Source organism: Haliotis asinina, chromosome 5 (genome assembly GCF_037392515.1).
Source record: "Haliotis asinina isolate JCU_RB_2024 chromosome 5, JCU_Hal_asi_v2, whole genome shotgun sequence".
Lineage (NCBI taxonomy): Eukaryota > Metazoa > Mollusca > Gastropoda > Lepetellida > Haliotidae > Haliotis > Haliotis asinina.
In genome coordinates this window covers 6,953,838-6,970,313 of record NC_090284.1, presented here as the reverse complement: position 1 = coordinate 6,970,313, position 16,476 = coordinate 6,953,838, and the positions used below count along the sequence as shown (strand labels likewise).

Below are 16,476 nucleotides of genomic sequence, written 5' to 3'. Positions count from 1 at the left end.
TCAGCATAGTAGTATTTCGTATCCGTACTGCATGGACCCGTAAACGCGGATACACGACAAGCTGTCGATTACCACGTACGTTTGAACACATTTTTTTCAATGTTGAAAGAGACTGGGCACAATTCAAGATAGTAACTCCCTCCAGAAACATGAACGATAATGGATGAACGAAAGGAAAGGACGTGATAATATTAAGGCATATTAATCATTAATCGAAGCGCTTGCTTCCAATGTATTAATGCACTAAAGACTAAAGATATTTTCTTTAATTGTTTTTGGCAGAGCAGTGTTACCGTTAGGAATGGTATTAATATCTAAGTGAGCATGTGATAGTTCAAGGTCTTGCTTCAGGTCAAAACGGCAGCTAACAAATTTTGACATATTAAAAGGAAATGGTTTGCATCTTCCACTAGAGCACCACAACTGAAAGCTTTACTCTTTGATAAATTAATACGGAAAAGATCTGCATGTAATGAACTACACGAATGCATTGTGTTGAGTAAAAGATACCGATGTTTGTTCAACGCCGCAGTTCTGAAGCAAAACAATGACGGTCTGTAAATGGACGAGCTAAGATCCCACAATCGAATGATCGACATAGTAAGTTACATGTCGATTAGAACGGTACAAGGATATGCTGACAACTATGTATACAAGTGACGTAAGTCCAGTCAGACCACCCGGCCACCTCTCACGACCAACATATGTTGGTGGGGACATATTCTTGACGGAGTCCCCATGGGACAAAGGATAACGTTGTATGTTGTTCTGAGGGTCACCATATTCCTTCGTGAGTGTGTTCCAATTAGTATGTCACGAGACACCTAATATAGCTGATGGTGGTCGATTGTCACATATATATTGTGTGTCTATGTTCCGTTAACACCGTGTCTAATTGTGAAACCCGTAACCTACACGTTCCTGTTACTGCATAAGTAAGTGAATGTTTGATGTATTATGACACGTGAAGGTCCGGGTTAAAAGTGATCTTCAGTAACCCATCTGATCACGTGACCCATGCCTCCTGCGACTGACAGTATCGGGTGGTTACGCTCGCTGATTTGGTTTATGTCATCTTATCCCAGTTGCGTAGATCGATGATCATGCTGTCGATCACTGGATCGTCTGGTCCAGACTCGATTATGTACAGACCGCCGCCAAATAGTTGGAATATTGCTGAGTAAGGCGTAAAACTAAAGTCACTTAAACGGAGTGAGATGGGGATAACACTGGTGCATACGAAATTTCAGCTAAACCAGGGCAGTTCCGCTTGCACATCTGTAGTTCTCAATGACGAGGGACCGTAGTCGGAACCACGGATAAGGACGCAACGACACATCAGACCACTGGGCTATCCCTGGCCCAGACCAGTGGTTGAAGTGTTCACTCGTCCTTGAAAATTGTTTTGTAGACGCCGCTTACAGTTATAATCTCTTTGGCGACAGTCTCTATATAATCTAGATAGGACCAGATAATCCAATGGTTGACACAATATGCATCGAGCTAAACAAATGGGATACAATGGCATACATTAGCCATACATTAGCCTTGTCAACGAGCCTGGCCATCCGATCCCTTGCTCCTCTTATACCAAGCATGACCTCGTTTTCACCAGTGACGAAGGGGCGATAGGATAGCGAAATGGTTAAAGCACTGGCTCGTAACGACGAAGACACGAGTTCGATTCCCCACATGGATACAATGTGCGAAGTCCATTTCTGGTGTCCCCAGCCGTGATGTTGCTGGAATATTGCTAAAAGCGGCGTAAAACCACAATCAGTCACCAATGATGAACGTTAATGCCAAGCAGACACGTGGCTGGAGAACTCGCTGCTCAGCGTTACATCCAGCTCACAGCTCATTAGGCTGAGAAGATGTGAACATGAATCCATGTAACCTCTTATAGTCTCTTTACCGTGAAAAAGCACCGATGACTTTCACTTTAAGCAAAAAAGTAAACCAAATGAAGTAAAATTAACATTGCGAATCCTCCTAATGTTACCTTGTCAGCTGAAAGTTTAAGTCTCAGAATTTTAATCAACTTGAATAAAAGTTGTTTAACAAACGATCACGTGTTCAAACTGTTATATTAGGTTTGTATTACAAGGGGGTAAGCGCTGTTGTTGGCATGGAACAGTGAAACAAAGGCACGTGCGGCACGTGATGAGCGTTAACTTAGACCATTCATTTAGAATGTATACCCCCTTGTAATACAAATAAATAAAGCGATTTAAATCTATGATCGTTTGTTAAACAACTTTTATCCTAAGTTGGATAAAATTCTGAGATTTTAATGTTTAATTGCCAACGTAAAAATATGAGAATTAGAGAAGAGATTTTATTACGGTTTATAGGTCATCGGCCTATGTACCGAGGTATATACCAATTCATATACACGTCAGCTGACAGGTATACGTGCATTACTATTCAACTAGTGCATTTTACATTTCAGATCTTCCTTGATAAATTTGGCACATTTTTGATCAGAATACTCACATCACGTGCGGTCAATAATATATGGAATTTACAAATATTTGCTAAAGATTCCCAATTTGGTATAAGCCTCTGTCTTCAAGAAACGTACGCATCCCATGTTTTCTAAATCTTGATTTTGCTTTATTCGATTTACTTTTTGGTGTAAAGTGGAATAATCATGGGTGTAGATTTCACTGAAACAGACTATACTTCCCAGTGTGCAAGGGTGCCGGGTCCAAGATGTCGTGTTGTTTTCAGTGTTTGACACGAGAACTACACCTGCCTTTACACCAAACTGTTCCTGTTTTCTGTATCATGCAATACGTGATGGTCGGTGTTTTGTCCTGTGTGATTGATAAAATCGTCCGCATCATGAACTGACTGTAAGTTACTACAGTTGTGTTTGTACATATTGTAAACTCTCCGCTCTCCGCAGACATCCCACATCACCTTTCTATTATATGTAACTCTCGCTTTCATGATTGCAGAACCATAGGTCCACTTATGATCCACTGTCTTTTGTATGCATACTACAGAATAACACTTTCCTGACGTTTTCTGAAATGTTGGATCGCTCCTTGGATTATTGAAATCAGCGAGACTATACCTGATCCTTTGTACAGTTGGTCTTCAGCAATCCACGGGCGATAGGCTCGCTGATTTGGCTGATACATATCATTGTATCAGAATTTCGTACACTGATGTTCATGCTATTGATCACTCGGTTGTCAGGTCCAGACTCGATTGTTCGTATACCGTATATAGCTGGGATATCTGTGATTGCAACGTTAAACAACAAACAATGCATTTTTTATTCATTACGTAATATATATATCTTTCAACAGTCTAACTACTATGCCTAATGTCACGTACACACAGGGTTTGTCACCAGCCACAGATAACTATCGCTCCATTAAGCACCCTGCTACTGTGTGTACGGTAGTTGCCACAGCTGCAAGTGGGTGTAGGTGTAGACGTTGACAGTCCATGTATCGTCGACGAGGTGTTGGGACGTTGTCACAGATGTCGGGGCGGAGATGCCACTCCAGGACCTGACACTTTCAAATCAAACTGTGCACAACACCTCATGTAATTTCATATCCTGAATAAACAGACGGTGGATTGTGATGGGTGATTTCTGGTAATGTATAGATGAACATAAATAATATAATGACGTCTATGTGTTTCTCATTTGTCAATAACATTGAGTGATCGTTGGTTTAAACGTAGAAATACACGTCAAACATTTGCGCAGCGATGGGTTTATTCCCGCATCAGCTTGATACTAGTATACCAAATCCACTCACTGTTGAAAAAATATGTTATCCACTGAAACAAATATTAACAACTATTGTCCGCACGGGACAGGTTGTTTTCAACACTGACTGCCAGATTTTCAAATATATAAAGCCAGATAATAATATTTAATAATGGTATACAATCACAATGGCTGCAAACGTGATTTTCTATCTACAAAAGCACTGTGGATATACATACCAAGTTACACAATGTCATTTAGAAAATGGTCAACTCTAACATGTGTTATACTTGAGATTACACTTTCTCAGTAAAGATCCCTTCCGGGATTCGAACCCACATAAAAATACAAGAATCTGTACATTACTAAGAAAGTGTAATCCTAAATATAACATGTTATACGTTTGTGAATATTATTTGTATCATCGGTGTTCATTAAAAAATAAATTTACTCGTATTAGGATGTGTATGGTAATATTGCGGTAGATATTTTGTCCTTAATCGGTGTAGCAGGACATACCAACTCATCTTCAATTACATTTAATGTACAAAATGTACACATTTGTTTTCTGTTGGAATCACATGCACATACATCATCATTGAATACCCGGATCTTAATTGTTCCATGTAAAACCACTACAGATCAAACAGTGGTACTCGGTAGTGTAATATCATGGTGCAAGTCGAGTCTAGTTCTGTGTTCTCCAGTACTCATGATCAATATATTTTTATATATCCATATTTGTCGGTATTTGCCTATATTCAAATAATATAACCCTGATCATTTTTACGCTCGATATGAGAATCCACTAGCCGTTGCAAAAGTAATGCCGCGTGAAAACACTGCTTCCGTTCTATGAAAGAGATGACTGCCGATATATCAGACATGAAAGTATGAATTAACGGGACGTCCAACAGGAGGAAGTTCCTATCATCACGACTGTCCTGTTTTATAGACTCAGTAAATGTAAGAAGCAAGTACACTAGATCAATGATCGATATATATTGAATCATTTAATTGGCATCAAAATGCTATTGCTTTAAATATAGGGTTATCTGTTCAATGCTTAGATTTTCTTGCAATCGACAGATGTCTCCTCCTACACATATCAATACTCGGTCGTTATTCAAGTCATCCGTTTGACATATCCATTTTGTATAAACAAACCTGTTCAATGAAAGTGCTGTTAATCTGACTATGCACGCGCAGGCACACACGCACGCAGGCTATTTCTATTCCACCCGGTAAACGCATCGCTCTATCAATACGGAGCTTCACTTCCCCCATATCCCTGACAGACGCGGACGTTCGGCCTGTGTTGTAGCCGGGATTGTCATGCCGCTAAGCGGGTGTGTCACTCGCAAGCTTTCCCTCGTTTTATTGGCCCATTCGTAAACCCATGTCACCATACGCAGGGACTTTCGGGTGATAGGTATTGAACGTATTTGTTGTGGACTGGCATTTGCAACGTTAGCTCGACTACATACACACACATGACGATAATAGAGTAACACTGTCCACTGCTTATCTTCCAGGTACAAGGAATTCACTGAAGCATAGCTGCTAAACGAAGTGTGTCACTTACAAGGAAGTACAAACGTCCTTCACCTGGCGGCGACATCAAAACAGCTTGATTGCAGGTATACACAGGTGTGCTGCGGACATGACTGAAACAAACGGTAAGAAGGCCAGTTTGAAAGAGGACGAACTAATAGAGAAGTTTCTCCAACTCAGGAAGGAGGGTTTGAGCAAGGGTCTGACAAACGATGAAATAAGTCAAGCGTTTAAACAAAACAAACCTTGGACATGGAAAGGGTTAATGTCCAACTCGGTCTTCCAGAGTCAAATGCTGTTAGTGCTGACGGCAGTCGTTATCGCCACGAAATTCGGCGTCAAGGATGTCCTTGAGGGGTATGTGTACGACTCCAAATGTCTTATATCGAACAACCCTTTATTTTCTGAGATGGCGCGACCTTTAGCTGACTGCAACATCTGCAAAGGCCTGACATCCGTGCCCGTCGAGAGAGCTATATCTACGGAGAGGTTCGTGGAAAAGTATGCCTACTCCAAAGTGCCTGTTCTCATTAAAGAAGGGACAAGTAACTGGACAGCGATGGACACATTTAGTTTCCACTTCTTCAAGGAACTGTACACGGGGACAAAGGGGGCGCTACTATCTGTAGAAGAGGAATGTCAGTTTTTTCCTTACAAGACAGAATTTGAAACCCTGGCAGAAGCGTTTAATATGTCAGACGAGCGTGCAGCATTACAAGAAGGGGAAGCACCTTGGTATTTCGGATGGTAAGTAACATTCTGTGTTAGTTCTTACAATGAGCAGGCGAGATTCAGGGCTCTTATACTGGTTCCTTATTGCATTTATAGCAGTGAGTAGGTTAAGCTTTATGTCACTTTTAGCAAAATTCCACTAATATGGGTTTCACTCATCCATGTGGGGAATCGAACCCTGTTCGTGGGCGTGACGACGAACGCTTTAACTACTAGGCTACCCCCACCGTCCTTGCATTAGAGCAAGGAAACAGCAAGATTACGTAACGTAGGGAGACTCCATTCTGCTGAACCTCTAGGTAAAGACTACTTATGCTCTGGTCGTTCTTTGGACCATCGAATACATAATAGATAAACCATGGTTGTAAAAAACACGCTTATGACGAAACGACTGATATAACGAACAGCTTGTGTGGTCTCGACCACTTGATGTGTATTTTAGTCGGAACAAGTAACACGAACTGCGACTTAACGACCTAAAATTTCTGGTTTCTCTAAACTCGTTATAAAAGGAGTTAGCTGATCTAGCTAAGTATGCATGTGGCCGGGAGGTTACGATGACAGGAGCTAAGATCGCATTGCAGGACGGGTAGGGTTGTCAGAATGTATGGTGCTGAGTACCGTGCGGTTAGGTAATTTGATATTCGTGTTATGTACAGTACTAGTGTCCCAACTTGAATTGTCTGAAATACGACTCGTGTGGGCAGGTTATGTAACCTGACTGGGTATGTTTCATTGTACTCTTGTGGGTCGTGTGCCATAATATTAACCACTGGTTTCACTGATTATGCCCAGTTTTAATGTCAGAGTGCGGCATTAAACAATACTCAATCTCAACCAGTCTCTCTAATCCATTATCCTCGCCGTATCACGCTTTCATAATATATATTTGATATCCGGGCAAATTAGGGTAGCCTTAGTGATTGAAGATTTCGTCCCACTGAAAACCCGGGTTCAGTTCCCCTAATGGGCGCAATGTATGAAGCCCATTTTTAGGTGGTATTGTGGGAGTATTGCCAAAAGCAGCAAAAAATTCGTTAACGACAGATTATATTGTAATGCTCCGAATAATGTACAGTCATAGAAGGAGTGGTTGTTTCGTGATTCAAGCCAAATCTGAACTACACCCGCATTGCAGAGGACATTTTGGAGGGTCTCGAAAGTTCAGATAGGGGATATCTCGACGCAGCCCCCGAAGAGGCTATAAACCTTCACCTATTAATATCCTTGACTTGTAACAGAGACAGATGGCTGATAGACTGAATGTTGTTTACCGCCGCATACAATGATAAGTCAGCTACAGAGAGATATTGGACCTGTCAAGTCTAAACCAGACTCACTATTAATTACAAACTTAAAAACGATATGTGCGACCGGAGCACGATGGTATCTCATTTACATAAATCATTGTTACCTTGGTGTCCTTGGTTTGACTTAAAGAGGCCACTGAATTGACCTGGGTGTATTGGTTGCTATCGTATCCACACTGTGTGGATCGATGCGCATGATGACCATCACTGGATTGTCTTGTCCAGACTCGAATACAGACCGCCGTCATCGTAGTTGAATACTGCATAGTGTGACGTTAAACAACATACAGACCAACCTGCCTTCATAGTAAATTTATATCACCACCTACGTAAATGGTTATATGGTGACTGCAGCCTTGTGTCACATGGCTGACAGTATATCGGATAGAGAAAAAAAGGCGAGCTTTGTTTCATTCAATGTCACCTTTCCATTCTGGAACTCCCAATTAACCCCTAACAGTGGCGGTCAATACAGCTTCGTACGTCTGATTATACCTTTGTTAAACATAACACTCAAATGAAATAAGCATGTTCTGAGTATATCGATGTGATCGAATCCATAAGTACTTCAGTCGGACATAAATGTGAATCTGAAAGTTATCTGGATCATTGATCTGATTACCACGAGTGGCGCTGAAAATGTTCAGACAAAATTGTGTCCAGGGACACAGATGCCCCCGCTGCAACACGGATGTTCCCTGCACTGGGTGTGCTCTGGTGATTAATTTCTACGAAACTAGTTCAATAAACATCTATGCAACTATGAGGTGCACACCTTGCGAGTCTCATTGAAACACATGGATAAGTATAAAACAATTCTAATTCTGTCGAGCAGTTTTTTGTGGACAAGTGGATAGACTTAATGTGAGTTTTGTGCAAAGCTTTTTCAAGAGAAGTGGATAAAGTATACCCCCTGTTGTATGGGACGAACAGGATGAATAAAACGGCATTAAAATTGGAAAAATAAATAAAATACAAAATCAGAATGTGAGATGCTCTTCTTTAGCGTCCCTATAAAGCACATGTGTAATTTAAATGAATTCTATAAAGTAGTTTTTGAGAAATGGAAAACGTGCACCTCCCACCTACTACACCCCGTCCCCTATTACATCAGAGAGATAGAGTCATATTGTTTTATTGTAAAAGCAAAACAATAAAATACGAAACAAAATATGAGATGCACACCCAAGAAAGTCCCAAGAAATCCCATGTATAAGTTCACTGAATTCCATGAACGTATTTCAGACGTTAAAGAGCTTGTGTGTGCCGCTTTTGCGAAAATTAACCCCAGAAGTGTGGCAAAAGCCTGACGACAGTGTCCTCAAAATTCTTGGACGAATACTGTCTGGGGACAGCGTTAACGTCAGTAGTTGTAATTCGGATCGCGTCCACAAATCTATAATTGTAGACTGTCGTAGCTCCTATACTTCAACATAGAGTCAAGACAGTCGTAGCGCCCAGACCGCTTTGTGAAACAGGGCCTATAGGCATCTCTTTAGCCATGGAGTAGTTGCTCGATCGGAATCAACTGGAACACGGAATCCTTAGACGATAGACCTGTTGCATGTTGCCATTTCATCCCAATTAACACGTCTTTGGAACTAGCGCCGACAGTGCGGTTGTGACAAAATGCAGTTTATGTTATCAACAGCTGACTGCAATTTAATCAATCTAACGTGGAAAATATGTGGTTTTGCTACCATAACTTTCTATGGTTAAGGTTTTATTATTAGATATCATTTAAATGTTTTGTTTATGATCAACAAATCTAGTGCTAAGTGTCCAACTCCATTAGCCCTACCATATGTGCACACCATGTGTTTCTCCCCACAACACGTGCAGGTGTGACATTCATTAACGGGATCGGATGAAGTTGACGTGTTTCAACCGCCTGTCAGAGAAACATCATTATGGCTGCACTGACGGCATATAAAATACCATCATCTTAACTTGGGCATTCAGTCTATCAGTGAATTAAATGTCGTTTTCTACTTGTTCGCAGTTGCATTTGATGTTCAGGAACAACTCTAGGAGTGAAAGACTGAGTACTGATCTGAAAGTGGGGTTAAGATTAAAATGGTAAAATGGTAAAGCTCACATACCTCTGAAGGTGAGGCTACGGTGGTCTCAGCGGACGTGAATGACGAGCCCACTATTGCAAGAGTGATAACTAACGTATTAACGTTTCTAACGTTTGCATATCACAGACTTTGAGGAGAAAGGAAGGAGAATTTCGACGGCATGTCATGCTGTTGTTAACAGACCGGGCCATTCATAATCGATCCCAATATGCCCGATTTACCCGTTGCGATTAAAGTTTTAAGAAATTTAATGTGGGGAATGAAACGGATATCCGAAGGAGTGACATTTGGGTTAACATCCCCGAGGAAGTATGGTAGTCAGAGTACCAGCTTCACGAAGTTGGGGCACTGCAAACACAGAAGCAGTAACGGTGATGATGGAATAGAATAACTACAGATAAGTGAAAGACTGAAAGTGGAAATGATACAATTGAAAGTTCAATTTTGAAAGAGAGCCGCTCATTTTAATGAGTGAGTATGGATTTACACAGCTTTTAGCAATTCTCCAGCAATTTCTGTTATTTATGTTTATTTATGTATATTTATATATACGACACAATTATCAATTTCAACTTCCGGATGCAGTCACTAGGCGCACCGAGTTAATGTGGCTTTCCCATCCTTAAGAAGTACCCATTCACAGCTGGATGGACTAGGACAGATGGTCACAGTGCTTTGTCCAATTTAACTGCAGTTGCTGTAACCGCAACTAGGTGTTTGCATGTGTTCATGTGTCCACCATCCGATCATAAACCCACGGATTTGTGGGTTCTTTTACTTGCACGGGGTTGTGTACTGTCCACTAGGGGTTGTGACAACTTGGAAAGAGTCTACACACAAAGTTGACGTCAAGGTTTTTACACCCGGTCACAGGTGCGCGCGGTCCCGTCGCCCACACTGACCCCATGGCGGTGTACTCCAGAAATGGGCGACATACATGGTACCTACCTGGCAAATGGATCCTGGGTCTTCGGCGTGACGAGCGAACGCTTTAACCACGAGGCTACCCCACTGCCTCCGCACATTTTAAAAGAGTACGGATATATAAGATGTTGAAAAAGAAACGCTTATAATACTCATACAGAAAAAGTACTTAATGCTGAAATAGACAATATTTTCGATCGAAGGTTTCCTGTGTGGTCCTACCGTAAATAATGAGTTATGTGTTACAGGAGTAACTGTCACCGGGAGGTTGCAGCCAAGCTGCGCAGTCACTACCAGCGTCCATACTTCCTGCCCAACGACTCTGAGTCAAGTACCCTGGACTGGATCTTCATGGGAGGCCCGGGAGTCGGCGCTTTCATTCACGTGAGAGAACAGCATTGGAAAAGAGAATCCTATAATATACCATCTGGGAAATATACATAGAGCATCAAACGCATCATTTAAAGAAAAAGCATTGGGTCGTATAGTTAGACTCAAACAGTGTCAGTGCCTGTAGTTGGCCTTCAAATGACAAATACAGTTCCTATATCTTAGTTGATAATCAAAAGGTTTACTGAATCGAAAATGGAGATATGTCATATAGGAGAATGTGATGCCAAAGTGCAGTCAAATGCTGTTGTGTCGAAGTTGAAGGGAACTGCGTACTTCGAGTTATTAGAGGTTCGATATAACCGAAGATGATTAAATATCACTTGTCACTTGTATGATAAATTAATTGTCGTGTCTCAATTTGTCAGTCGACCGCCATGTCGAGATGGCTAGACCCTTTGGGCTAGATTGGAATTAACTCTTGAACATGCAGAAATTTCAGCTGTTGAGATTTTCATGCATTTCCTCGGTCTGCTTAGAAAGATACTGCACTAAAGCACAAAATTGACAGGCAAACAGTTTCGGACATTTTTTAAAGGCGTCAAGTGATGAAACTAAATTTGAACAAAACACAAATTCAAAACCGAAACGTGTGAATGAAAACAGTAAATTTGAGAAAATCACGAGATTGACACATGATTGGTTTCTTACTGTCCGCAGAAAGAACATGTTCTGGCCAGGTTTTGAAAGAGAAAGCTATTCGGTTTGTGCAGAAACCTCATATGCTACAGCACACGGAATATCATTCTCAGGTTGTAAAGCGAACCTTAAACCAACACGTCCTCTATACCGGCATGTTGCCGGACCCAATGAATGCCGGTTTAGAGGACTTCCTCTGTATATGGGCCAGTGTTTCAGTTCGACACAGCCGTAAGTTCGACACATGGAAGTTCGATGTATCGAACATGTTTGAGTGTATCTGAATCGCTCATATTGTGATAGATATGTAATGATGTGATGAGAAGTAATATACGAACTACTCTCTTCACAGCTGGACAGCGTGATGCGGCCATCGTGGCAGGCACAGATATCCGGGGCCAAGACATGGCAGCTGATCCCCAGCCCCGAGTGCGAGTCTGTCTGTCATTCCATGAACGTCACGGTGAACAAGGGGGACATAAGTATGTGCTTCTGTGCACTAACATACAGCTCCTGAAATATACCTGTGTATAATGTTAATTACAACTAATTGTTGAAGGAGTGAGTGAGTGAGTGAGTGAGTGAATTTGGTTTTACGCCGCTTTTAGCAATATTCCAGCAATATCACGGCGGGGGACACCAGAAAATGGGCCTCACACATTGTACCCTTGTGGGGAATCGAACCCGGGTCTTCGGCGTGACGAGCGAACGCTTTAATCACTAGGCTACCCCACCGCCCAATTGTTGAAGGAATTGTTGAAGGAACACCTAAGACGATAATGTTTACAACTAAGATGAAAGTGTAATGGTTGTTACCTGAAATGTGGTCTTTATGTAAGACGGAGTATGGAACCTATAATTAGGACCTGTTATGTATTACTGATAATCTAAACGACGCAAGCACGTGGCTCGTCCCTTTTCGGTGAGCGAAACCCTACCAGCGTTGCCTTGTTCCATGGGGCAGATGCCCTACGTCATCTCTGTGATGTCTGGAATCGTATATTGATAGACATATGTACTGGATTCAATATTTTTGTTTCGATGGCAGTACCCTGTTCCAGTTTTGGCATTGCAGAGGTTAGAACGATAGTAACAAATACATTTTTTCATGGAACAAAATTTGTAGCGTCTTGCAATGAATGTTTCCAACTAAAGGTAAGACGTGCAGAGCGTTCCAGAAAATGGGATCTGAATGTAAAGGTTCTGTTGCCTATAAAATAGAATGGGCACAACCGTGTTATCTGAACTTGCATGAACAAACCCCCTCCTCACCTAATACATCACGACCAAATTCATTTTCTGCTCTGTTGTCTTAGATGTACGTCTTCTTATTTGTGTGTTTCAGTCGTGGTCGACACCAACGAGTGGTACCACTCCACCTTCATCCATCCCGGCGAGCTCAGCATCACTATCGGCTCTGAGTACGACTAGTGCCAACACTCGCAGTGCACACTGGGATAGGGGTTGTGTTGTCTGGGGGCGGGATGATAGGAAGCGTGATTTAGACGGCGAGCGAACGGAAATCGTGTCCTGTAGGAACGGGAGGGGGTAGACTCGTATTCTGTAGTGGCTGTAGCGACGGTAAACGTGTTCTGTAGGGGTAGGATGTGTGTTCTAATGGGACGGGAAACGTGTTCTGTAGGGATAGGATATGTGTTCTAACGAGACGGGAAACGTGTTCTGTAGGGGTAGGATGTGTGTTCTAACGGGACGGGAAACGTGTTCTGTAGGGATAGGATGTGTGTTCTAATGGGACGGGAAACGTATTCTGTAGGTGTAGGATGTGTGTTCTAATGGGACGGGAAACGTGTTCTGTAGGGGTAGAATATGTGTTCTAACGGGACGGGAAACGTGTTCTGTAGGGGTAGGGTGTGTGTTCTAATGGGACGGGAAACGTATTCTGTAGGTGTAGGATGTGTGTTCTAATGGGACGGGAAACGTATTCTGTAGGTGTAGGATGTGTGTTCTAATGGGACGAGAAACGTGTTCTGTAGGGGTAGGATGTGTGTTCTAATGGGACGGGAAACGTGTTCTGTAGGAATAGGATGTGTGTTCTAATGGGACGGGAAACGTATTCTGTAGGTGTAGGATGTGTGTTCTAATGGGACGGGAAACGTATTCTGTAGGTGTAGGATGTGTGTTCTAATGGGACGGGAAACGTGTTCTGTAGGGGTAGGATGTGTGTTCTAACGGGACGGGAAACTTGTTCTGTAGGAATAGGATGTGTGTTCTAATGGGACGGGAAACGTATTCTGTAGGTGTAGGATGTGTGTTCTAATGGGACGGGAAACGTGTTCTGTAGGGGTATGATGTGTGTTCTAACGGGATGGGAAACGTGTTCTGTAGGGATAGGATATGCGTTCTAATGGGACGGGAAACTTGTTCTGTAGGGATAGAATGTGTGTTCTAATGGGACGGCAACGTGTTCTGTAGGTGTAGGATGTGTGTTCTAATGGGACGAGAAACGTGTTCTGTAGGTGTAGGATGTGTGTTCTAATGGGACGAGAAACGTGTTCTGTAGGGATATGATGTGTGTTCTAATGGGACGGGAAACGTGTTCTGCAGGGGTACGGGATGCGCGTTCTGTAGGGATAGGATGTGTGTTCTAATGGGACGGGAAACGTGCTCTGTATGTGTAGGATGTGTGTTCTAATGGGACGAGAAACGTGTTCTGTAGGGATATGATGTGTGTTCTAATGGGACGGGAAACGTGTTCTGTAGGGGTACGGGATGCGCGTTTTGTAGGGATAGGATGTGTGTTCTAACGGGACGGGAAACGTGTTCTGTAGGGGTACGGGATGCGCGTTCTGTAGGAGCGGCAAGCGTTTTCTGTAGGAACTGTTTGGACGGGAAGTGTTCTGTAGGAACTGTATGGACGGGAAGAGTGTTCTGTAGGGGCTGTATGAATGAGAAGTGTGTTCTGCAGGGACTGTATGGGCGAGAAGCGTGTTCTGTAGGGGCGGCAAGCGTGTTCTGTGAGGTGGGTGTTTCCTATCTGTAATTCATTGAGTCTCACTGGGATCGAAGGTTAACAGGGAAAAGGGTTAATTCCTTCGGGTCGGCACCGATGTTTTAACGTAGCTGCGTTGATTGCTTCCATGGTTTCAAACTGAATAAGTCTGATTTCAAATTACATGCCTGAAATATAGAAATATAGGACTAGAATCAAATGTGATCCGTGAGAAACGTTAGATAGTATAGCAGATCAGGACCATGTACATTGGATAAGAGATAGCAATTAGTAAATACTGTACATAACGCTCAATTTACGAGTGTATTTTCTAAAAACTACATTGAATTTTCTTAAAATGTAGATACCATTGTCACCGACCTTGAACATCTGTCATATACCCGTATGTCATCTATTGCTTGAATTCCTTCGCATCTACCTTTCCAATGTACATATTTTATTTTGAATTGGTTATGGAACGCTTTTGCAAGTTTACGTGTCAAATAACAGGCAAAACAATAGTCTCCTGTGTTGTAATAAAGCGTCGTATAATCTAACGGCCACAGTCATTGTGTTCACAAGGTGGCTCATGCGCCAAGGTTTCAGTTCAGCAGTTCATTGATCTGTCAGTCAGTTACAGGGTTGGAACTTTTAACATACGTCCCGACCCGGGCTGCTGTTTCTAGCGATAATTTCACAGCGATGATTCCAATTATGTTCCATGTCATTGCTACCAGATGATAATATATTAATATTTTAATATATAGTTTCAGGTGTATATTGCAAACTGTGATCTGTTGTAAATATTCTGCACGTGTTTTCTGCTCATTGAAAACTGATTTTATTATTGCTCATTATTGAGCTGAGAGTTACGCTTCAGTTGTTTGATCAAAGCTCACTTTGTTTTCGTGTTCAGGTATTATATGTCTATGGAAGGTTAGTTATATGTACTTGTTTTCTTCCTGATCATATATATGTTTGTGTACATACGACATTCATTTTTCAGAGATAATGTTTCTCTGTCTCATCGTTTCTCTATACATGTGACCATCGCTAACTTGATGTACATGGTGAAGGTGTTCCTGTCGATATTCGTTTTTAAAACGAAGTGTATTTCGTTAAGCTTTTGCTTAAACTCGTACGAACATTGATTTCACATTCTGCAACGTGAATTTAATTTCAAAATGTGATACCACTACGCTACAGCTGTCCAAAGAATTATAGTGGTAGCGGAATATGCCGAGTGGATCCGAGTGCGCAGTGACGGACTCTGTGATACTGGACTGTATATTATGACTCGAACTTCTGCGGAACTAAACACGCCTTTACTCTTTGAAATGAATAAACTGTACAATCTGTGTCTGTAAACTATTACTTTGAAAAGACCCTCCTCGACTGAATGAGCCCAACGTTTACAAGAGAGGAAGAAATACATCTTAAATGGTATGATTGACTGTTCCCGTACACCATATTTCTTGTCATAACCGACAAAACTTGGGAATGTATTGATACAGCGTGTGATGGAATACTTCTTTCACATGGTCTAACCACGCTGATCGTTTCAATTTATCCCCACAATGACCAGTGACCACACTTCTGGCTAATCATATATACACCTCGCAATTGTAGTCCATCAGCAACTTTGAGGGATATTAGGAGGAGATAATTCAGGAGAGACGGGCAGTAAACCAAAGCAATGAAACGTGTTACTGAACATATGACAAACTGTTTGCTTTTCTACGTACAAATAATGAAAGGTGCATCTTCCCTCCACCCCATTAACGTTGGCAGGACGTTACGTCTGTCCTCATTTGATGGCACCATCAGCTGAACACAGAGTCATCAAAATAATAATTGATCCCAGCATTAAGACAATTCCAATGTTTGAATCCCATTAATCATGTCGTAATGGTTAAGTATTGCGCTCAAACTCATCACAAAATGTGTTTGTTATATAGTTGGTTTGTTATACTGTTGTTATACAACAGTGAAACCGATACTAGAAATCTGCATGCAGGAAATACACGTGCAATGTGTCGGCAACATGAGTAGAAACATGGAAATCAATATTAAAGACCAAACCAAATTCATTAGTTCATTACGACATCGCCTCCGTGGTGTAGTGGTTGGAGCGTCCGAGCCGGAGAGCGAAAGGCCGTGTCA

The 16,476-nt window shown here is 41.9% G+C and overlaps 1 protein-coding gene across 2 annotated transcripts; it reads left to right on the top strand.

Annotated features, from left to right (window-relative positions):
• Positions 1-5,161: 5,161 nt before the first annotated feature.
• On the top strand, positions 5,162-15,671 carry LOC137283485 (bifunctional arginine demethylase and lysyl-hydroxylase PSR-like). Of its 2 annotated transcripts, XR_010956858.1 has the most exons (5): positions 5,162-6,034; positions 10,583-10,718; positions 11,716-11,845; positions 12,709-13,840; positions 13,885-15,671. XR_010956858.1 is itself a non-coding variant. In XM_067815011.1 (4 exons), exons 1-4 carry the CDS (start codon positions 5,397-5,399, stop codon positions 12,792-12,794), a joined length of 990 nt encoding a protein of 329 aa, XP_067671112.1. In that variant the 5' UTR covers positions 5,162-5,396; the 3' UTR covers positions 12,795-15,671. The 2 variants fall into 2 exon arrangements, 1 of the variants encoding a protein (XP_067671112.1); XM_067815011.1 differs by having other exon boundaries at positions 12,709-15,671.
• The last annotated feature ends 805 nt before the right edge of the window (positions 15,672-16,476 follow it).